The following is a 23465-nucleotide window of genomic DNA, read 5'->3' as shown; positions in this document are numbered from 1 at the left end:
AATCTGAACCTTTACACATGACACACAGACACAGACACAGACAGACACACAGACACATATAGACATACACACACACACACACACACACAGAGAGAGAGAGAGAGAGAGAGAGAGAGAGAGAGAGAGAGAGAGAGAGAGAGAGAGAGCCAGCCCCAGTTTGTGCTTACAATGGAGTTTGAGTCTCTGGCCTCTTTGAAGATTTAAATGTGGCGTCTGTAGAATCGTCCCTCGAGGTGACCAGTGTAGCTGGAACCCAAAGTGAGCAGTCTTCTCCAGGTAGGCTAGGGGACAGGTGGGCCTAAGCAGCAGAGGGGTGGAGGCCAGGGAGGGAGGGGATACAGGCTGTATGGAGTGCAAAGTTTAGGCAGGTGGAGGGAAGTCAGTGCGGGAGTCATGGGTCACAGGAGGAGGGCCCAGGAGGAGAAGTTAGTTAATATTATTGGAGGGAGAAGTACAGGGGTAGCTGGCAGACCCCGGAAACACTAAAGAGGTGGGTCAGCATGCCTCTAAGTTGGCTTCCAGTTTGAGGACTAGAGTGGGGGGGGGGGGTAAGAGGGAGGAATGTAGCAAACAGGTTCGCTTTACAGCCCAATTAGGATTTGAGGTTTTGTCCTTTCTCTGAGCGTCATTTGACACTGTCTGGGGAGGGCGAGGCCGAAACCCGATCCTTTAGTACCCGGGGCCCCGTTAATGTTTAATCAGAGAAGATCTTCCGATGGGGCTTGGGGTGGCGTGATCTCCCGGCCCCCAGGCGTCCAGCACCCACACCCTAAAAGGCTTTCCATCTTTATGTGGACGCGCAGTCTGCCACTGGGCTCCCGTTCTCTCTCTGTCTGAGACCTGAGGACTGAGCCAGTGCTTGGCTCCCCTAGGGACATCACAGCCTGCAGTCCCAGAGCCCAGTGCCCCGCGTTCACGTCCTTCCCGAGGCCTCGTGCACCTCTCCTCGCCCCGATGGGCATCCGCTGCTCTACCTGGTTGCGGTGGCCGCTGTCGCCGCAGCTGCTGTTGTTGCTGCTACTGTGCCCCACAGGCTCCCGTGCCCAGGACGAGGACGGAGACTACGAAGAGCTGATGCTCGCCCTCCCGTCCCAGGAGGATAGCCTGGTTGATGAGGCCTCACACGTGGCCACCGCCACCTTCCGCCGTTGCTCCAAGGTATGGGTGCGGGATGCCAGGCAATGGTGTTGCTTTGGGTTTGGGGTAGTTCTCTCCGAGGATCTTCTCTGGCCATCCAGTCGTCTGGTGGTCTCTAAGTGCAGCCCTGAGGTGCGGGGTGCGGGGTGCGGGGTGCGGGGTGCGGGGTGCGGGGTGCGGGGTGCGGGGTGCGGGGTGCGGGGGAGACCTACAGTGCAGCTGCACCTTGTGGCAGAGAGTGATAGGGTGGGATAGGGGAGGCCACGCGCTAAAGGTACTGTGGGGCTTGGTGTGAGGTGGGGAGCGGGCCACTGGTGTGGTCATGTAGAAAGGGTGTTCTCCGAAATAAGGTGGCATCGGGAGGCTGAGAACTCTAGTGGCACATCTTTCTCAACTGGGTGCCAATAATCATCCTGGGTGCCTGTTGGGGTTCTATAGACCTTGATTTAGGGGAAGGGTGTCAGGGATGAATGATTGGAAGCACTAGTAGGTGAGTGCGTGGGTGGGCGGAGTCAAATTCTTGGGCATATTTACTTCTGGCTCTGGGCCACAGGAAGCTCCTGCCTGAATCTTCCCAGGGTTCCATTGAGGTTCTTTGCCCGGCTTGGAAATGGATTTAGGCCTGGAGGCTGCAGTCATTTACCTATCCCAGGGTGGCTAGTTACTTTGTCTTGAGCTTTTGTTAAAAGGGAAGTAACCATCCTTCGGGGACCACATGGATGATCTCCGGATGTAGTCAGGGAAGAGATCACTTTGGGATTGTAGCCCACTGCACTGTGACCATCTGGCTATTGTTAATAGGGCAGAGGGGAGAATGGGCTTCCGGGATTAACCTAGCCCCAGCCAGTGTGCTGGTGGGCCGGCCAGCCAGTGTCAGGTTCTCAACTCGAATTACCCCTCCCAATGGTCCTCAAGCTCTGTACCTAAAGCAATGTGGAGTCACGGCCAGTGTAATAAAGGGCATTTTAAAGTCTGGCCTATAATTGTGGCTCTCAGGAGGGTGAAGCAAAAGGATTGTGAAGTCAAGACTAGCCTGGGCTACATAGTAAGACCCTGACACAAACAAATAAAGCAGCTCTAATCACCACTGCCCCCAAAGGGACTAAGGACCTTGTTTTGAGAGATGAGTGGGCAGAAGTGAGTGTGTATCTGAGGGGCTCAAGAAAACCCTAAAATTTGCTTATCCATCCACTCACTCACTCATCCATCCATCCATCCATCCATCCATCCATCCATCCATCCAGTGAATGTTTTATGGGAATAAAATTTAGAATGAAAATAATTTTGGCACGGAATTTTAGTCCAATCTCTTTATTCTGGCCATGAGATACTGGGACCCAGAGAGAGAAGGTGAGCCCCTGGCTTCCCAGAAAACTCATTCCATTGCAGAGCACCGTCCTAATTCTGTAGCTTTTCATTTGGCAGAGGGCACTCTAGACTGAGCGTTGAAGCATCGCTAGGAGCTCGGCAAATGAAGGAGGCATGAGAATCTTCTAGAGAGGTTATGTCATGGATGAAGGTGCAGAGATGGGGGAGGCAGAGGAAGAAGGCTCATGTGTGTGTAGCCCTTACTCTTATCTTCTGAAGTGTGAGCTATTCTTCCCAAAGGTCCTTTGTGGTTTACTTGATGGCTTAGGTCTGATCAAGATTATCAAGAATCTTCAACTCTTCCACCGGGGTGAGTGAGTGCATTGACCCCTAACCCTAACCTGACCCCAGCACTGACTCCTCACTGCCCATTGCTTCCTTTCTAGAATGCAAGTGAGGTTTGAATCCCCAAATCCAGTTGACCCCGAGGGCTTGAACAAAGGGTTATGGACTGAGCTCCTCTGGCGAGAGTCAAAGGTGCCTGTGCAGTGATGTAGGAGGTGAAGGTTCAGAGTGGGTTAAAGTCAAGGCTAAGGACAGCCATTGGGTGTCGGGGATCTGTGGATGGTTTCTGTGCAGGCGCCTCTGTTCCCATGCCTTTGCGCTTGGCTATTCCCTCTCTGTATGGAGGTGTGGTCTTGCTCCTTCCACGGTTCTTCTCGCCTGCCTCCATTTGCCAATCACCCAGCCTGGTGCCATACACTCGTCCCTTTTGAGTTTCCTTGCAGGTGCATCCTGGGATTGTGACGGGCCCTGCAACACACGCACTCTCTGGGGCTCGAACATGTCGAGTCACCCGCTTAGGGCCAAAACGCCAGTAAATACTGAAGATGGGATTAAAGCCCGAAGCCTTCTGGTGTTCGCCTCTGGGCTGCTTCTGGAGGGCGTCAGAGGTGTTGGGATAGGAAGGGAGTGAATTACCTTGGATGGGTCAGTGAACGCAGAGGTGTGACTAGAAAGGTCTTTGGGTAGAGTCAGCTGAGTGACCAAGCCATGGATTCTGTAGACATGGGAGTGATATGGCCCTGCCTCCCCTTCCCGCCGGCCACCAAATTTGTAGCACAAATAACTGCACAGCTGGGGGACTTGTGGTTCCAATCACTGTTTGGCCCCTTCTAGTTACAGTTTGTCTACTCTATCTCTTTGGATCCATTCCTATTCTGTAGGCAAGACTGGAGTCTGGCATGGATGTAATTGACTTTCCCACACTATCCCGTTGTGTGAACTCTCTTCCCCTAGAATCCTGTTTAGTCCCCTGGGAGGAAGATCTCCATCCACTGAAGGAATGCCCCAGGCAAGATGATTCTTCGACCCCTTTAACAGTCAAGTGTAGTCATTAAAGGCCATTGTGTAATCACCTTTCCAGGCATAGAAATCTTTTTCAGCTCTAACACGGGAGAGCCATTTGATTCACTGTCTGGTGGTCATAACACATTTGCCTCTCAAACCCTATCTTCTGTCCTAACCCTATTTTCTGTCCTAACCCTATCTCCTGTCCTAAGCTGCTCAGTGCTGGTCACCATTGGCAGGATTGGCATTTCGATTTTGTGCTGTTTGATTAACAGTCTCGTTATGCCACCGAGTCCTGAATTGAAGGTATTTCGAAGGTTTTAAAGAAGTCGTGGCCAGCGTGTCCCACTCATGAGCTATTAGGTGGTCTGCTTCAGCTGTCCCTGTCAACATTCCAAAGCTATATGGAGACATAGCTTCAGAAGAGAGAGGGCATGGCATGTTTAAACCCCCAAGTGTCTTATAGGAGTGGGAATCGGCTCATACTCTGCATGTATTCCTCACTGAGGAAAAGCATCATCGACTCTTCATAAAGGGGATGGACCCAAGGGTTGAAGGGGTTGGAAATACCAGAGGCAAGGTTAGGCATGCTTCAGGATCCTTCTCTTGGAGCTAACAGAATCTCCCAGGAGAGTGCAAATGCATCAAATTGTAGAGGTGTAGAGGAAGGGCTAACAGAAGATGTTCTGCCTTCTGAATCACTGGAAGAATCACAAGACTGGGAATGGGGTGAGGGGAGCTGAAGGCTTTAGGTAAGGCTTGTCTACTGTCTCTCTTTCTGTATGAGGGGGCTGTCTATCTGGTGCTTTCTCTTTGTACCAGTAGGGTAGGGGTAGTTTGCAAAGGCGAATGACTAAGGCGATCAGATTAAAAGGGGCTGGACATTCAGTGGGCCCACCTCTCACTGCCTATGAACTTCTTTAAAATAACACAAAAACCCTTTCCTTCCATTGCTTTATTTTATTTTATTTATTTATTTATTTTTTGGTTCTTTTTTTCAGAGCTGGGGACCGAACCCAGGGCCTTGCGCTTCCTAGGCAAGCGCTCTACCACTGAGCTAAATCCCCAACCCCCTTCCATTGCTTTATATGTGTGATGTGCCCTATGGTGGCAGCCCGTAGCAGTGCATCCATATGTTCTGACAGACTTTACAAATCTGCGTTTTGCCCCTTCCACCATGCTTTCAGCCTTGTGCCCATGATTACCCTGGTGTCCTGGAGTGGGCTCCTGTGGGTTTACCAGAACTACACACCTCTCATTAGATTCCCTCTCTTTTGGTCAGGCCCCGTTTGGGTACCACACGTTTCAATCCACCAATGATTGCGGCAACTCAAGACTCAACAAAACCAGGCCTCTGCGCTGCATAAGAGCCTTTTATTGGTGTTCTGGGGAGGTTCATTTGGATAGCTCAGAGCTCAAAGCATGGGCAGAGAAACAGTGAAAATATCCACATTACTTATGATCACTCTCACCAGACGTACTCAGGAGACAGAAGGTCTCATGGCTGAATGCACTAAAGCTACATTGCTATGGAGGAGGAGGGAGAGGAGGAGGAGGAGTGGGGAGGAGGAGGAGGAGGAGTGGGGAGGAGGAGGAGTGGGGAAGAGGAGGAGAAGTGGGGGAGGAGGGGAGGAGGAGGGGTGGGGGAGGAGGAAGAAGAGGAGGGGTGTTGGGGAGGAGGAGGAAGGGAGGAGGGGGTAGAAAGAGGAGAGGGAGGAGGAGGAGTGGGGAGGAGGAGGAAAGGTGGGGGAGGAACGGGGGGTTGGGGTAGGGGGAGGAGGAAGAGGAGGAAGAAGAGGGGGAGAATGAGGGAGAGAAGGAGGGGTGAGAGAAGAGGGGGAGGAGGAGGGGAAGAGGAGGAGGGGAGGAGGAGGGGTGGGAAAGAGGAGGGAGGGGTAGGGGGTGGGAGGAGGGGGGAGGAAGAGGGAGAGGAAGAGGGAGTAGAAAGAGGAGAGGGAGGGGGAGGAGGAGGGGGTTGGGGTGGGAGGAGGGGTGAGGGAGTAGGGGGAGAAGGAGGAGGAGAGGGGGAGAAGTAGGAGGGGTGGGGAAGGAGGGGGAGGAGGAGGAGAGGGGGGGGAGGATCCTGATCCTTCCTGCAGCATTCCTTAGGCAGGCATAGATATTCCTCCCAGGGAAATGAAGTTCTATAGGAACAGAGTGCATCCAATAAAGACAATGTGGGAAAATGTTAAATGCATGCTACACTGGGATGATGTCATGCTGGATCCACTGCAGTTCTCATGTTCTCTGCTTCTCTTCCTTCCTGGGGATCAGGAGGCCTGGAGGCTGCCAGGAACCTACGTGGTGGTGCTGATGGAGGAGACCCAGCGGCTGCAGGTTGAACAAACTGCCCATCGCCTGCAGACCTGGGCGGCCCGCCGGGGCTATGTCATCAAGGTTCTGCATGTCTTTTATGACCTCTTCCCTGGCTTCTTGGTGAAGATGAGCAGTGACCTGTTGGGCCTGGTGAGCTACCTTCTTGGGCGTGGGACTTTCCAGGAAGAATGGGCTCCCATTTCCGTGGTCCGACTGCCCTTAGTGTGCCCACTGCCAAGAGGCAGGACCAGTTAGCACCTGTGGCTCTTGGCTCCCTGAGTAGCTGCCTTGTAAACTTGGCCACATCCCAGTGCTGAGTCTACATCCATAGGAGGACAGGAGGGACCATAAGACAGCTAGGAGCTCCTACCCCATGGTCTGCCTGCCAGTATCCTTTTCTGGTTTCTCTACTGCCTGTGAGAATCTGTATCAAAGGTTTCAGACTCTTCTCTTCTGGGACAGGTAGTGCTTGTCCATCACTCCTCTGAATGCTGCCTTTCTTTGCTGAAGGAGGTGAAAGGGGTACAGGCTATCACCCGCCCTCCCTGTTCTCCCCATCTTGGCACTCCAGGTTCTCACCTGCCTGCTAGTTCTCTTCTCCACAGGGTGCTCTCAGTACCCCTGCACGCACTTAGGTCCAAGGGCTCAGGGGCTTTGCCCAGGCCTCCAGCGTGCATTGCGTGCACATGCACCTCAGGTCACTGCCGCCCCAAGGTTTAAATTGACTTAACATCTTGTTACTAAATGACTGTGGGGCATGGACAGTGCCACAGAGCAGGAGGACATCAAGTTAGTGCCTTCCACTCACCCGCTGTGCACTTTACTGAGCATTGTCTGTGACACAGCCTTGAGTCTTTCCACCAAGCTTGCAGCCAAGGTAGAGACTGAATGGTTGAGGCCAGAGCAGTTAGCTGGTGCTGTGTGCTCAGCACAGTGGGGAAGGAATAAGACACCCAAAGGACAACAAGCTCTGTACAGGAGGCCATAGAGTTTGCTCTAGGCACTTGAGCCTTGGAGCCTTGAAAGGTGAATAGGCCCCGTTCAGTGTCTCACTAGTTTGTGTAATTTAGAGCAGATGCCTTTCTCTCCCATGATTATCTGTAAGCCAGATGTGGCAATGGGAGCCATCATTTGAGGACTAGTGGAGAATGTGGAATATCTTTGTGAATAGGGATAGGTTGAGACAATGTCTTGCTCTGTAGCCCAAACTGGCCTCAAGTCATGATGCCCACACCCCTGCTTCTGGAATATTATAGACAGGTGCCAACATCACCAGATGACTGTTGAGTGTTTAAGCAGATAATAAGTAGAGAGATGGGCAGAGGGTGGGTTAAGGAGCCCTGGGGTTACTGAAGCACCTAGAGATGCTTTGGGCCTCCAGGAGTCGGGAGGGGGTGGAGAGAGGCAGCTGAAGCATGGGGGAAGGGTGTGGTAGCTGAGGATGCAGCTGCTGTGAGCCTGGTTAAGGAGAAGGGTGCAGGCCCCTCTCTCAAACTGATGCAGATGCTTCCTGTTAGCCAAACATGCTGGAGGCCTGGGAGTCTGGTTGCAGGGTCAGTGCAAAGGCCGGAGATGGGAGCAGACACACCATGGCCAACACTGGTGTCCTGACTTGAGAGGGATGGTACTAAGATTCCCGACCACCTCCCTGAAGCTAGGCATAGCCTGACTCCCAGGTGAGATGTGGAGCTCAGAATCCAGAGAGAGGAAGAGAGAGTCCTCTGAGCAGTCATACAGATTCAGTCACTGGAGTTATAGAGCACCACGCTCCCCAACCAGAGAGAGAGAGATGAGGATACAGGCCCCTGGTCTGTCTTCGGGCTTCAGGAGGGAGACTCTGTGACAGTTGGGGAGGTGGACAGTTGGCTCAGGTGGGGCTGCTGTTAGCTGAAGGACTTTTGAAGCCAAGTGCATGGCTCTCTGGTTCTGTAGGCCCTGAAGTTGCCCCATGTGGAGTACATCGAGGAAGACTCATTAGTCTTCGCCCAGAGCATCCCATGGAACCTGGAGCGGATTATCCCAGCGTGGCAGCAGACAGAGGAAGATAGCTCCCCTGGTAAGATCCCCTCTGCCTGTCCCCTTCCCACCCCACCCCAGGGCTCCGGAGTGTATACTGACCTCTCTGTCCTCTCTGCATTGCTCCATGCAGAAACGCAAGCGTTTCCCCTTAAGTGACCCTTCCCTCCAGCTACTCATCCTTGTTGGCATCATCCCCTCCTGTCCTAGTCAGTGTTCTATTGCTGTGAAGAGACACCATGAGCGTGGCAATTCTTATACAGGAAAACATGTAATTGGGGCTGGCTTACACTTTCAGAGGTTTAGTCCATTATTGTCATGGTGAGAAGCATGGTGGCACGTAGGTAGACATGGAGAAGGAGCTGAAAGTTCTATATCTTGATCCACAGGCAGCAGAAAGAGACTGTCACATTGGGCATGGCTTGAACATATAAAACCTCAAAGCCCGCCTCCACAGTGACACACTTCTCTAACAAGGCCACACCCACTCTAACAAGGCCACACTCACTCTGACAAGGCCATACCTCCTAGTAGTACCCCTCCCTATGGGTCAAGCATTCAAACACATGAGTGTCTGGGGGTGTCATTCCTATTCAAACCACCACACCTCCAATCTGGATAGCCCCTCTTGCTTCACTCCTCTCTAGGAAGAGCCTAAACCTGACTGACCCACTATTTGTGGGGTACCCAGCCTTGTAGACAGGGATAGACCCCTCAGCAGAGCAGACACAGCTCACTTCAATGGCTCCCATTTAGATATCTAGTCTCCCAGCTTACCTTGCCCCTACCACTAGTACCGTCAGCCTGCTGGAGGCTCCCTGCATCTGTCAATGGTCTGCCCAGTGTGTCTTGCTATCAGAGATGGAGAAAGAGAGACTTGGGAAGGTGGTCTGGATCGGTAGGACTGTGGTTGACATTGAGTTGAGAAAGGCTGCAGGGTGTCTGCTTTGGGAAAGGATCAGAGGTTCTGTGGAGTCTGAAGTGTCTGTCCCCTTCGAGGATGTAAGGAAGGCTAATCTACTGTTTAAATAGATGGGGCATGGATTTGGTGAGTTGGATGAAACCTGGCAGCTGTGAGTATCTGAGCTTCTCAGGCTGCTGGGTACCCCCTAAGGGTGGGCACAGGCTGGGGGGGGGTGGCAATCCAAGGTTCCTTTTCCTTTTAGACACTTTGCCTTGTATCTCTACCATACCTGAGGCCTGCTAGGGAGGTACTCAAAGACTTAGCTGTATGCTCAACCCCAGGATGAGAATTCTTTAAAGATTCATGTTTTTAAAATGTGTGTGTTTTGTCTACACGTGTGTACACGTATGCATATGTGCCATGAGCAGGCAGTGCCCGCAGAGGCTTTGAGGAGGGCATCTGGTCTTCTAGAACTGGGGTTGTAGAGAGTTGTTGGCCACCATGTAGGTGCTGGGAACTGAACCCAGTTCATCTCCAAGAGCAGCAAATGCTCTTAGCCATTGAACCATCCCTCTAGTCCCCCAGGCTGAGAATTTTTGAGGGTAGCTGCCGCCTTGGGCTCTCCTTCCTTTCCTCCAGTCTCCTAGCTCTCCTTCCTTAGCAAACAGACATGTGCTACCCTCTGCAGGTCCCCGCCACCAGGCCTGCAGGGGCACCCCCGACCCTAAGCGTCTCATGTAGTGCTCACCCCATGCCTGTTCCTTGAAGATGCTCACCTACTCAGGGATGGAAGGGGCAGGTGTCAGGGTCACGGTGAGCTTCCTGTGCCAAGTTCCACCCAAACTCAATGGGGGAAGAAATAGCCCATGGGCTTAGCAGGCCCTTGTAGGTGAAATTTGTGGACTTGGAGCCTGTTTCTTCCCTGGAAATGTGTTGGGCAGCCAGGACATCAGGCAGTCCTGCTAGTTTCTTTCTGTCTTCTCAGTCCTTGCCTTAGCGAGATGGGAGCGCACATGCTTGGAAGATTGGTTTATCTTATACCATAATACTGTGTTCTGAATGTTCCCATCAGTTTACCTCCTGGCTCTGTCGTTTGCCAGCTACAGGCCACAGACAGCTCCCAGCCCTCTCTGTGCCCCACTCCTTGCTGTAAGATTCAATAGCATGCAGCTCAGGAAGTGTGGGGAGGTTTCGCATGAGCTGTGTAACAGGTGGGGTGGCAGACAGCTCAGGACATGCGCAATAGTGTTAACCCCGGAACTGTTCTCTCCCGTCCCGCAATGGCTGCCATGGGAAGACGGAAGTAGCCAGGTGGAGGTGTATCTCTTAGATACCAGCATCCAGAGTGGCCACCGGGAGATCGAGGGCAGAGTTACCATCACTGACTTCAACAGTGTGCCTGAGGAGGACGGGACACGTTTCCACAGACAGGTGGGTGTGACTCTCACTTCATCTCAGTGGTGGGCGAAGGTGGGCAGGGGTGCCACCCCTGGAGCACTGTTTCAGTACTGCCTAACTTTCCCTGCCCTCTGTCAGTTGGTTCGGACCCCCTCACGTGATCCCTGTGTTGATTGATTGAGCAGGCGAGCAAGTGTGACAGCCATGGCACCCACCTAGCAGGTGTGGTCAGCGGCCGGGATGCTGGTGTGGCCAAGGGCACCAGTCTGCACAGTCTGCGTGTGCTCAACTGTCAAGGGAAGGGCACAGTCAGCGGCACCCTCATAGGTGAGTGACACTCTGGGTTCTACCTGGCGTGAGAAAGGAGCCAAAGCTTAGCAGGAAGCAAGGTCTCACGGTCAGGCAGTCTCTGTTACACAGAGTCAGCAGGGCCCCAGAGATCAAGAATGCAGGTGGGAAACTGAGGCTTTGGAGGGGGTGGGGCTCAGTCCAGTGGGCCTGTGGGTGAGTGCTCTCCCACAGCTCTGCACTGTTCCCTTACAGTGTTGTCACATGTCACCTTCATTAGATTTGCAAAACCCCGAGGTAGTAGAAGCCAGTTTTCCCATCTGTGTGCTAACGGTGAAAGCTGGGACACCTACTTGGTGGGGGAACTGCAGTGAATCTTTCCGGATGTTTGCAGCACCTCGGTCCACTCCAGTGGTACCCAGAGGGTTAGAACTTCAGTATATACGCAGGGAGAGGAAGTGCAGAAGCGCTGGGTCACTGTATCTCAGTGTGAGGCTTGGCCGGTGACCCCGAGGCTGGCATGAGATGGCAGCTAAACAGAAAGCCCAGCCAGAGAGCGTGACTTGGCCAGGGCCTACAGCAGGAGCCTGCCAGCCTTTGGGAATGGAGCTGCTAATGGCTTGACTGCCGCCCACCAGTTAGATGTTGGCCCAGAGCTCATCCACAAAAGATATGGGAACCGGCTTGGCTTATCAGTGGGACTTCAGTTGTTTGTTTGTTTTAGATTTATTTTTTTCACGATCATGAATGTTTTGCCTGTATGTATGTATGGGTAGCAGGTACCAGGAACTGAACCTGGGTCCTCTTCAAGAGCATCAAGTGCTCTTAACCACTGAGCCATCTTTCCAGCCACCTGCTTGGGACTTAGAGCACAGCCAGTCATTGACACACAAATAAAGCAATAGCTTCTGTTCCATCAGGGATGGCTTGTGCCTGTCCCACCCCCTTATTGACCAACCTCAGTCCAGTTTGCCACCGCCGAAGGCCACTGTGTAGAAAGAGATTACTCATTCACTGGAAGCCCTTACCCAGGCCAGGCTCTGGGCTCTGGAGGGCTTTTTCTGCAAGAGAACTCTCCCCACCAATGTGTAGAAAGCACCTAATGCAGTTCAGGGTGGAGTGGGCTCAACAGGAAGGAGCTGTTACTCCAGTCTCAGGCTCCTCTGTATGAAGCTGGGGGCAGTGGTGTCAAGTCTAAGCACAGGTCTGCATCAGCTAGGGGTCAGTTGTAATCACGCATGTCACCGATACTCCTGTGTCACCGCTACTCCTGTGTCCACTTCGCTGCCCCTTACCTCCTCCTGGTGTGAGGGACCTCACCAACCAACCCTTACATGAATTGTCCTGGACCCCAGTTCCAACTTCAGCCACAGTCCCCCAGGGCCACCTGGATCAGAAGGTTCTGAGAAGTTGGCTTGGCCACACTGTGTAACAGAACAGGAGTCTGAAAGGGGACGGAGCTGTTAGGCTAGGCCGGCTGTGGTTAGACTCAAGTCTCCAGGCTGGCAAGGGTTAGAGTTACCTGTATAGCAGGCCTGGGGTAGAATTGATCTTCACACACATTCAGAGCGGGAACAGAGTGTTGTTCATGTTGGGGGATTACATCCCGTAGTGGAGAGTTGTGGGCGACGCTGTGGAGTCTTTAACTCCTGACTTGATACAAACAGCACTGTCCCTGTTTATAGAGGGTAGATTGGCAGCTTGTGAGTGGGAGCCAGGGTAGTCTCTGATTATTTTGGGTGCAAAACTCCAAGTGTGGTGAGCAGGCCTCAGAGGGACGTGGAGGTTTATGAAACCTGAGGGCTGTCATGGAGGCCCTCTCATTTCTGGAGGCCTAGGAATTTTCTGGAAAGGCATAAAAGTTTGGTGATGCTCCTAATAGTTTGAATATTCAGGTTCTTGGAGAAGCTGGAGAAGTTAAAAGTGGAGAAAATGTTTCCCTTTTTAGGGCTAGTGCTTTTCTTTCTTTTAAATCCACTATTCGTTTGACAGATTCATACATGTGTATATTTTGGTCATTTTACCCCCATATTATCTTCTTTTATCTTTCTTTTTTTTTTCTTTTATCTTTCTTACCCTCTGCCGAACCCCTTCTTCTTTCCAATAAGTCTCCCGTCTAGTTTTCTTTTGTTTGTTAGCTTGTTTTGTGACCCACTGAGTTTCATTACAGTTGCTAGCAACAGCATTATTTACTGGGGCATAAACAACTTAACAGTGTGCCCCTGTGAAAAAAAATGACACCTCTCGCCTCAGGGGAGCAGTTACCTGCTAGTGGCTCCTTAGGGTGGGGCTTCGTGAGTCCCTCTGCCATCCATAATAGAGTGTTACCCACCTGGTGAGGTAACATGATACTGTCATGAGCACAATGGCCTTGTCTCGTTCAGATGTTCAGAGCACTCTGCTCACCCCTGGTCCTTACATCCTCTCTTACTTCCCTTCTGTGGTGTTCCTTGAGCCCTGCAGGAGAGGGGGTGATAAGGATGTCCTGTTATGACTGAGCATTTGTGGTCACTTACCCTCAGAACTTTGAGGCGAGGCTTCTCACACCAGTAGGAGGCAAGGGGAAGTGACGTGGACACAGGAGTGTCGGTGACATCTGTGTGTATAGCCAACCCACAGGACACAGGATTGTAGGCAGCATCTGTGATTGCAGCTGACCCAGCTATGAGTCTCTGCATTAACTGCTCTCCACTTTATAAACACCAAGCTTGAGAGTAGCACACATCTCTGGCTATCAGCATAAACATTTAGAAGGCGGCCTAATAATATGACTATTTAGCAAAACCAATAGTGGCCTATGATCTTCCCAGCCATAGGTTTTGACCAGGTTTACCGTACCAGGCATAAATCCCCTTCGGTGGAGTGAGCCTCCAATCCGATCAGAAAGTGGTTGTTTACCCTCATGATAGCCACACTACTATTGCACCGGTGAGCATATGCCATTGGCTGGGTTTGAACTGAACTCAAAGGCTTACAACTGGGTAAGCCTGTTGACTTTTATCTCCCACCAGCCTGCATAGCACCCTTCAGCTGTGAGAAACTGTGAGGCAGCAGGGGGCAAACTTCCAACTCAGTTCTAGCTTGATTTTTCTCTGTGTTAGTTAGGGCTATCTAGAGTAACCTAACTTATAGAATGAGTCTCTCTCTCTCTCTCTCTCTCTCTCTCTCTCTCTCTCTCTCTCTCTCTCTCTCTCCTCCCCTCTCCTTCTCCCTCTCTCTCTGTCCACACATATGTGTGTACGCATGTTCGTGCATGGGCACACGCTTGTATGATTTATTAGAATGACTTATAGCTAACCCAACCATGGTCGGCTGTGAATGGAAAGTCCAAGAATCTAGTAGTTTCTCTGGAGTCTGAGTCTGGCTGTCTCGGCTGCTCTTCACTGTATCCCAAAGAAGCGGGCTCTAATGCCAAAGGAAGCGATAGACTTGCTAGCAGGGTGAGAGCACGCAGGCAAAGAGCAAATGCCTCCTTCTTCCAGGTCCTTAGGCTTCCCAGCAGAAGACCCAGATTAGAGGTGGATTTTCCCAACTCAAAAGATCTGGATTAAAGGTGTCTTCCTACCTCATAGATCTGGATTAGAAGTTGACAACCAAGAATAGCCATTACATCCTGCAACCAAAGTATGTGACGTTTTCTGAAATAACACCTTACCATCTAGTTCTGGGAAGCACTCAGCTCCTTCAGTTTTGAGTCTAAACTTAATCTAGAGGCAGAATTATTCCCTTTCTCCAGGGACCCAGTGCTTTCTCTCAAGGCATTCAATAGATTGGGTGAGGACCATCAATACTGTGGAAGTCATCCACTTTTACTCAAAGGAAGTGAGTGAATGATTTAAATGTCCGTCCTACATAAAACACTTTCAAGGTAACGTTCAGATAGGTTTGGCTAAGCATCGGAGCACCAAACAACCACCAAAAAACCCCATCACACTGTGTCTCTGAGGGAAGGAGCTGGAGGAGGAAAGTACAGCTCTCTAGCAGGTGACCTGGGCTTGATTTTTCGCAGGCCTGGAGTTTATTCGGAAGAGCCAGCTAATCCAGCCTTCGGGGCCACTCGTGGTGCTGCTGCCCCTGGCGGGTGGGTATAGCCGGATCCTTAACACTGCCTGCCAGCGCCTGGCAAGGACTGGGGTAGTGCTGGTGGCAGCAGCTGGGAATTTCCGAGATGATGCCTGCCTCTACTCCCCAGCCTCTGCTCCAGAGGTAGGTGCTGAACTGTTTTCCCAGAACAAAGGGAAGGTGGCTCTCTTTCGACTGAGCTGCCTGGGCTGAAAAGTGCTTAGAGCCTCCAAACCGGGGCCCCGATGGGACTCAAGCCATTCCTGCTCCAGTGTCTGTGGGAAGCTGTGACCCATGCAGCCAATCCTACGATCCTGCCCAGCCCTTTCTCCCTTCCCCCTCTCAGGACCTGGGGCCTTATCCAATCCCTCTTCTGTCCCTTGGAAGGCAGGATAGCACCCTCAGCTTTCTCCCCACCCCTAGCTTTCCTAGATCACCCACAAACCCCTAAGCCATTTATGTGTCAGATTCACTGTCCTGTCCAATCCTTTAGACCCCCCCCGCATTGTTCAGCTCCTACCTATAAATGACCTTAGTGAGATTAGTGGGTGTCTGCTGGCCCCAAAGCCCTCATGTGATGGCCTCTTGTAATTATCCACCATATCTGGGACCGTAGTAGGTGCATCCTGGGAGGGGCCTCTCCGGAGGACTTGATGGTCCAGTGGGCCCTTCCTCATCTGGGGGACACCTGCAGAGCAAATCTCTTAGTGCTGAATGTGCAGAAATGGGAGAGAGGCACCTGTTCCTGTTCAAGGCTTCATGTAACCCGGCCTTCCCTCCCTGACCACCAGAGCTTAGCAAGCTGCTCAACCTAATACTGCCATCTTGCCCGCTCTAGGCTTTATACAGAACCTGAGAGCAGGCCCCTTTCCTACTTGGTCTCTACCCTAGAACATGGGCTCCACATGGAGTCAGGAAATGGGCTCTGGAAAATGTTGGGGAGCCCTGGCCATGGTGAGGCGCCGCAGCTCCCCGAGGAGCTGCATTTCTCACAGGAGATGGCATTTCAGTGGGCCACCGTGGGAACTGGAGTCGGCTAGTCCAGAGGCAAGATCTGCCAGTCTCATTGTGGCTCTGGTCTTTCTCTGTTACCCACTTCCTTACCGTGCCAGGTCATTACAGTTGGGGCCACTAATGCCCAGGACCAGCCAGTCACCCTGGGGACTTTGGGGACAAACTTTGGACGCTGTGTGGATCTCTTTGCCCCCGGGAAGGACATCATCGGAGCCTCCAGTGACTGTAGCACGTGCTACATGTCACAGAGTGGGACGTCACAAGCTGCTGCCCACGTGGCTGGTGAGTCACCACCCCACTACCCTGCCACCACAGCCCTTAGGCAGGCAGCAGGGTCTGTCCCCTGACCCTCTGGGTCACCTCCTGTGCCTGACGGCAAATGTGAGGGGGACCAGATGGTGACTGTGGTGAGCAGCTTTGCTAGTGCGGTGCAGTGTCCGAGGTAACCTACTTAAAGGAAGAAGTGTTTATTTTGACTCACGGTTTCAGAAGGTTCAGTCATGGTCACTTGGCACCTTTATTTTAGGGCATGCCGTGGTGGGGAGTGTGTGGTAGAGCAAAACTGCTCCCCTCATTTGCCTGGAAAGCAGAGAGGAAGGGCACACCCCTAATGACCTATTTGTATTAGGAAAAGGTTCTGTCTCCTCCCACAGGCTGGTGACTAAGCCTTCAATATATATAGGCTTTTGGGGAGAAATTTAAGAATCAAATTATCACAATGTCCTGTAAATGGAGTTTAACAAACTCTATTATTAATATGATCTGGACAGTCCCCCAGTACTACGAATTATTTAATCAGCTCTTGAACAACTACTGGGGGTTACCCTTAAATCTATTTTACTAATCGCTAGACTGTGTACTTTCTAGCTTTTTGAAGTACCTGCTGTTTGAATCTCGCTGGGTTACTTCTCCAACAGTCCCTTCTGGAGGTTGGGGTGGGGGTGGGGTCGTTTCGCTCGGGCATGTGCTCTTGGTCTGGCATGTCTAATGGAGACCTCCTCTTCTCTCTGTCTTCCTCCTCCTTCATTCTTTCTCCTCCTTTCTCATGGCCCCTACCTGCAACCCCCAGCCTGGTAACTGAAACTCCACCTACTTCTATTCTCCCCAGTAATCGGCTGTAGCGGCTTCTATTTAACTGATACTATAAAGCTGGGGGGCAGAGTTTACATAGCATCACTGTAAGTGAGGATCTCGTTGGGGGCAACTAGGTTTTGGGGGTCAGTATTTAGCATTTGAATACACAGCAGCACCAGACCAACCCCCAAAGATGTCCTGAAGAACACTGGGTCTATCAGGGAGGGATACACAAATGGTGGAACAGAAAGCAGTTGGAGTTCTCCTGAAGGAGCTCCACTGAGGCACCTGTCAGGCCTGAAGGTCAGGAAGGCTCCCTGGAGGAGGGATGTTTGATGTGGGTTTTGGTGGGTGGTTCACCTAGCAAACGCCTGCAGTTGCCAAGGCCCACAGGCGTGATCAGATGTCTCCTTACCTGGATTTCACTGAGTGAGGGATTGCAGGTGCTTAAATTTCCAGAGGAGCAGTGTGTGTGTGTGTGTGTGTGTGTGTGTGTGTGTGTGTGTGTGTATGTGTGTGTGTACGCACATATGTGTGTTTGTGCCTGAATGTGTGCCCTGGCAGGAGCCCTATGTTTTGGGAAGGAGGGCCAGGCCACCTTCTGTAATCTGCACCTTCAGGCATTGTGGCTATGATGCTGAACCGGGATCCAGCACTTACCCTGGCTGAGCTGCGGCAGAGGTTGATCCTCTTCTCTACCAAAGATGTCATCAACATGGCCTGGTTCCCTGAGGACCAGCGGGTGCTGACCCCCAACCGGGTGGCCACACTGCCCCCCAGCACCCAGGAGACAGGTGAGCAGGACGGCAGGGAGGGTACACAGTCCCTCCCCTGGTCCTCACAGGAGGGTTTTTCTTTTCGTAGCTGCAGTTTGAGGACAGATGAGAAGGCTTGATGATGATTTCTTGGGGAAATAGCCAGCTTGCAGCCTCTCCCTGCCATCAGCTGAGGCGATCCCTAGCATCTCTGGTGGGTGCTTCTCCAACCCCGGGAACCCTACTCATCTGGGCCTTGTTGCAGGCGGGCAGCTGCTCTGCCGGACAGTGTGGTCCGCCCACTCAGGGCCCACCCGTACAGCAACAGCCACAGCCCGCTGTGCCCCTGAAGAGGAACTGCTGAGCTGCTCCAGCTTCTCCAGGAGCGGGAGGCGACGGGGTGATCGAATTGAGGTGCCCGGGCCCTGTTTGTGTGTCTGTCTACCCCTAACCAGTCCCAGCCCTCAGCAGGTACAAGTGGCTCATGCCTGAGTCTTCTTCTAATCCCCAATTTTAGGCTTAAAGTTATGGTCAGAGAGAGCCACATCCAGGATGGGCAGTGCCTGCTGGGTGTGTGGTCAGAGACTTGTGGAGGGACATTTTAAGAGCTGCTTCACTGTGTTGGTCTGTGGCTCTGGAGTCGGGTAAAGAGCATTCAGATGCTGTGTGACACTGAGTTTGGCTGGAGGGCAGCACCTGGCCAGGACAGCCAGGTCCTAAGGATAGACCTGTGAAATGTCCCAGGCTGGGGCTGGTATGTTAGCCACCCAGTGTCTCTGCCGGAAGCTTTATTTATGATGGAGCTGCCTGGAGACAGAACCGTCTGCCTCGGCCTGGGCAAATGACTTGTCTTTAAAGTGGTGGGGATAAGCATGATGCTGCGAGCTCCAAGGGTCCCAACTAGGTACCTGTGTGTACTCTGTCCCAGCCCCGTATTCTTTCTCACTGCTTCTTGTTTTTCTGCAACTCTCAGGCCATAGGGGGCCAGCAGGTCTGCAAGGCCCTCAATGCATTTGGGGGTGAGGGTGTCTATGCTGTCGCAAGGTGCTGCCTGCTTCCCCGTGTCAACTGCAGCATCCACAACACTCCTGCAGCCAGAGCTGGTCCGCAGACCCCCGTCCACTGCCACCAGAAGGACCATGTTCTCACAGGTAGGGATCTTTTCCAAGCGGTGAAAAAGAGGCCTGGTTGACTCCATAGTGTGGTCCTTCTGAGCCTGAGACCCAGGGCCCATTTTAAGCTGGCTTCCATCTCGTCCATGTGGTTTGATCCTCTTTCTCCTTAGCTTCCTTTGGGAAAAGAGGGTGATGATGGAGGGGTGAGGTGGAACAGAGGATGGGGGTGCCTGGTGCCATCCAAAGGAAGGCTCTGAGGTCTGTCACCAAGGGGGCAACCTCAGTTTGAATTCTACACTTAGTGGTGGGATAAGTTCCTAATCAGCCTGTGCTTGGTTTTCTAATCATGGAAGGAAAGGGTGCATGCCACACATGTAGCCTGGTGCTGGGACAAGGTATATCAGCTCTCCTTGTTACATCACTGCCCTGCCTCTGGGCTAGGGGGCATTAACGGCCACTGTCAGAAATAGTCCCAGGCAAGTAGTAGAGGTCACCAGTGAGGACTTTGAATGCTGTTAGGGGATGGTGGCTCTCAAACTGGGAGGAGGCCAAACAGCCTTGCATGAATGGAGGTTAAGTGCTGGGCAGGGCGTGAAGGAGTGGGAGGTCACTGGGGATGGCTCACTCAGTGGCAGATTCTGGTGGAGTACAGCCTGGGGAGCCACTGAGGGTTCCAGAGTGAAGGATGGGGTTGGCAAAGCCCAGACACAGAATGTATCTTCAGGGGGCAGGTGAAGCTAGTGGGAGGCTGCAGCCTGGACCTGGCAAGGTCCCTGGACCTGTTGGTTGCACTTCCGTACTGGGCTCTTGTTTGCCTTTTTGAGTGTCAACAGCTAAGCCCCAGGGCATGTTTGGAGCCATGAGAGCCTTTGACCTTCCCTCTCTGCAGCCTAGCAGAGATCCACTTATCAGCTAAGCCAGTGGCTCTCAACCTTCCTGATGCTGCGACCCCTTAATACAGTTCCTCATGTGGTGGTGACCTCCAACCATAAAATTATTTTCGTTGCTACTTCATAATGGTAATTTTACTACTGTTATGAATTGAAGTGTAAATATCTGTGTTTTCTGATGGTCTTAAGTGACCCCTGTGAAAGGATCATTCTATCCTTCCAAGGGGGTCTTGTCCCACAGATTGAGAACTGTTGAGCTAAGGCAGCTTCCCCTCCATGTAGAGTGACCCTACTGAGGTCCTGTAGCCAGGACAGAGAGAACTGAAGTCCTCAACACCCTAATATGCAGAGTCCTTGCCATGAATAGGTTATCTGCTGGGACCACACACGTGGCCTCCATCTTCCCATAGCATCCCCATGGGTGCTCTGGTACTCCCAATGCCACAAAAGGGACCTAGGGCTTAGAGTAGCCTAGTGACCACTATCCATGGTTTTTGTAGCCGGTGGTGTCCCTTCCAAAACTAGAATCCCAGGTCCCACACAGAGCTGCTCACACTTTAACGGGGAAGGGACTCACAGAGGTTCTGAGCACCTCAGGCTGAAGAGCCCTTTCCCATCCCCTCAACCCCCTTCTCTGGCTGGAGAGACCATGTTTTAAGAAAGTAAATTTCCAAGAGGTTGGATGGCTCTCTCACAGCCCCTGAGATGGTCAGTGGCAGATTTGAAGTGAGAATCCAGGGATCCTATTGCTCAAGCCAGCATCATTTCTCTTGGAACTGTTTCTGTCTTTCCCAAGCTTTAGACTTGAAAGGAGTAGCATCAGTTGGGACCAGAAAGACAGGAAGTCCACAAAATTACAGAGTCTGAGCTATGTATTTTCTGTTCTAGGCTGCAGCTTCCACTGGGAAGTGGAAAACCTTAGAGCCCAGCAGCAGCCTCTGCTGAGGTCCAGACATCAACCTGGCCAATGCGTTGGCCACCAGGAGGCCAGTGTCCACGCTTCCTGCTGCCATGCTCCAGGTCTGGAATGCAAAATCAAGGAGCATGGCATCGCAGGTCCTGCAGAGCAGGTGAAGGAGTTGGGGATGGCTGGGTACCTTGGTCTTGTGTGTGTGTGTGGCGGGGGGTGCTGCCCTGTGTTGAAGGGGCCCCATGGGTCAGGAGAGGAGCTAGACGGTTTTTACTGTTGCAGGCACAGCATGTGAGCATTTGAGCGAGGCAGGCAGGCCTGGTTTTGCTTCTGCCCACTGTTGCTGCTCTTTGAGAGCATGCATGGTCGTGGCAAGTGGGAAGGAAACACCGTGCTTGAGCACTTTCTGATGGGGGCCGCTGAGGTTCTGCAGAGTCTGGACACAGAGCTGTAGATGCTGAGCAAGTGAAGGTTGAGGAAAGGAAGAGCCCTGGGAAGAGAGCCTGGGGCCAACAGATGGCCTTTCAGAGCTAGAGGCAGAAGTGTCCATCCTTTATACAGCTCTGGGGGTGGGCGGTGTGAGGCAGAAAGCTGCTCTATGAAGGGGAATCTCAGTTCCACTATATCAGTGAGCACAGGTACCCAGAGAGGCTGGCTCCAGTCTAGTCCAGTCCTAGGAGATAAATTGGGCAGAGGTGCCTGCTTGGCCCTCTAGGAGTCCCACTTGGTGGGAGAAGTAAGCAGAGTTAGTTCCAGAGGGCCAGTATGGAGAGTGCTAATATGGAGAAAAATGGAGCAGGGAAGATTGGTGGGTAGAGACACCCTTGAGATGAGATGACAAGCCATAGGGTCACCATCGGGAACAAAGTTTCTGGCAGAGGAAACAGCTAAGGTCAAGAGGGGTGACAGTATATCTTGGTGACAGGATCATCTAGGCCAGTGGGGCAGGTAGGGTCTCAGAAGTCTGGAAACATCTGACCTGGGGCGTGACCAGGCCCATGGTTGCCGGACTGAGACAGGAAGGTCTGCAGGATGGCCCCTGCACTGCTCCAGGTCTAGGATGTGAGGGTCTAGGCTGGAGTGGGAGTTAGGGGGAGGTGTTGCAACCGGAGATGTGTAGGTGAAGAACAGGTTCAGGGTTTCTGCTGAGCCTCTGAACTGCCATTAGATGGGATGGAAGGCTGCAGAGGGAGTGACTTTGGGGAAGTGAAGGTGGCTGAGTTAGACGTCTGCCCTGGAAGGAGAGCGTTGGTTACTGTTGGGTACAACCCTGCCTGTGTCTGAGAGGCTGTGGAGCGTGGTCAGCCCACAAGTCTCAGACACAGGCTGTCTTCCTCTGGATTCTGGCAGGTCACCGTGGCCTGTGAGGCAGGATGGACCCTGACTGGATGCAACGTTCTCCCTGGGGCATCCCTCCCTCTGGGGGCCTACAGTGTGGACAACGTGTGTGTGGCACGAATCCGTGATGCTGGTAGAGCGGACAGGACCAGTGAAGAAGCCACGGTAGCTGCTGCCATCTGCTGCCGGAGCCGGCCTTCGGCAAAGGCCTCCTGGGTTCACCAGTGACAGCCTCAGGCAGGCATTGTACCTGTGGCTGGACGCAGAGATGGACGTCCTGGCTCTCTTGTGTCTAGCCAAAGGTGGGGAGACTCTGCCTGGGGGAACTTGGCGTCTCATCCTGGGTACCCATTCCTGGTGTATGTGTGGGGAAGCACCTCCTTCATGGTCAGGGGGCCTGTGCTTGGCCTTCTGCCATCGAAGATGTTAAGCTATAGTTGGCTTTGGCCAGCTGCTCCAGTATATCAGAACCTGAGAGCACTTGCTACAAGGCTAGTGTTCAGGCCTTAGGCCTCCAGAGTGAATGTATCCTGCAGGAAGATAATGATGGATCGTGACCCTTGACGGTCACCCCCCGCCCCCAGGTCAGATGTCACCAGACTAGAACAGTATCTGAAAGCTGCTGGGGCCACTCACAGCTTGCTTACTCTGGAGACAGCATTTTGGGCTCCCTGATTAATGCAGATCAGTTCTGCCCACCTCCAGGGGTGGATCCAGCTGTGAGGCTCACCTGTATCTTCCAGATGTTCTCATCTGCTGCACCGAAGGCTCTGGCCCTGCTCAGGAGAACACGCTACGAACTCCTAGCTGACTCTGTTTGCACTGGAGAACCACACAGGGCTTACCCCACTACCCTGTGCACTGACTGGCTTCACTTTATGAAGGAAGAGACAGGGCCAGAGAAGCAATGTCATGCAGCCAGTGATGCTAGGACATAAATCCAGAGTGGCTGGCCCTGAAGCCATGCCTCTTGGCAATGCCAGGCTGGGCATCCTATTTTTGAAGCAAACAAAAAATGAGAGGACAGGCTGTGCTTCAGCGGCTTGTTCCTGGACCTATGCTCCCTTAGCCCCAGTCCCACGGATTATGTGGAGAGTGGAGGAGCAACAGAGGGCGACTGTACTAAGGCCACACAAGTCGACAAGAACACCTATATCCTTTTGACCTCTTCTGCTTTTTTATAGTAAGCTTTCCCTACCTGCGTTGCTTTTGTAACTCGATATTTATGCCGGGTTTTATAGAGTTTTTATTATGTAGTGACTTTTCAGAATAAAAGAAGCTGATGTGACTGCCTGCACCTGACTAAGGCTGCCTGCTTACCAGGTTGGACTATCTGCCAGACGGTGGCGTGCACAGGCTTGCAGTGGGCCCATTCTAAGAATGCAGCCACTGTTCCTGTAGCCTCCTGATGCCTCAGAGTACTAGTATTTGTCCTGGGGATCCCACTCCCTCCAGCATTATAGACTCTTTGGGCTCATGCCTACAGCACTCCTAGCTCCCAACACTTCTACCACCCTTCTAGCAAGGGCTCAGTGATGTTTCTCGGCTCATTCACTCATTAGTCTGTGGTGTTTCTGCAAGCAGTCTATA

At 52.5% G+C, this 23465-nt stretch overlaps 1 protein-coding gene across 1 annotated transcript; it reads left to right on the top strand.

Moving 5' to 3' along the window:
- The first annotated feature begins 764 nt into the window (after positions 1-764).
- On the top strand, positions 765-23170 carry Pcsk9 (proprotein convertase subtilisin/kexin type 9). Its single transcript, NM_199253.2, is given in 12 exon segments — positions 765-1158; positions 6070-6261; positions 8044-8167; positions 10329-10462; positions 10615-10756; positions 14727-14923; positions 15892-16075; positions 17488-17661; positions 17888-18036; positions 18596-18773; positions 20516-20697; positions 21888-23170. Coding segments are annotated over 12 exon segments (2076 nt in total). The 5' UTR covers positions 765-954; the 3' UTR covers positions 22104-23170.
- Positions 23171-23465: the final 295 nt, after the last annotated feature.

Source organism: Rattus norvegicus, chromosome 5 (assembly GCF_036323735.1).
Source record: "Rattus norvegicus strain BN/NHsdMcwi chromosome 5, GRCr8, whole genome shotgun sequence".
Classification (NCBI taxonomy): Eukaryota; Metazoa; Chordata; class Mammalia; order Rodentia; family Muridae; genus Rattus; species Rattus norvegicus.
Note: the sequence above shows the minus strand (reverse complement) of the source record. Positions and strands in the feature narration are given on the sequence as shown.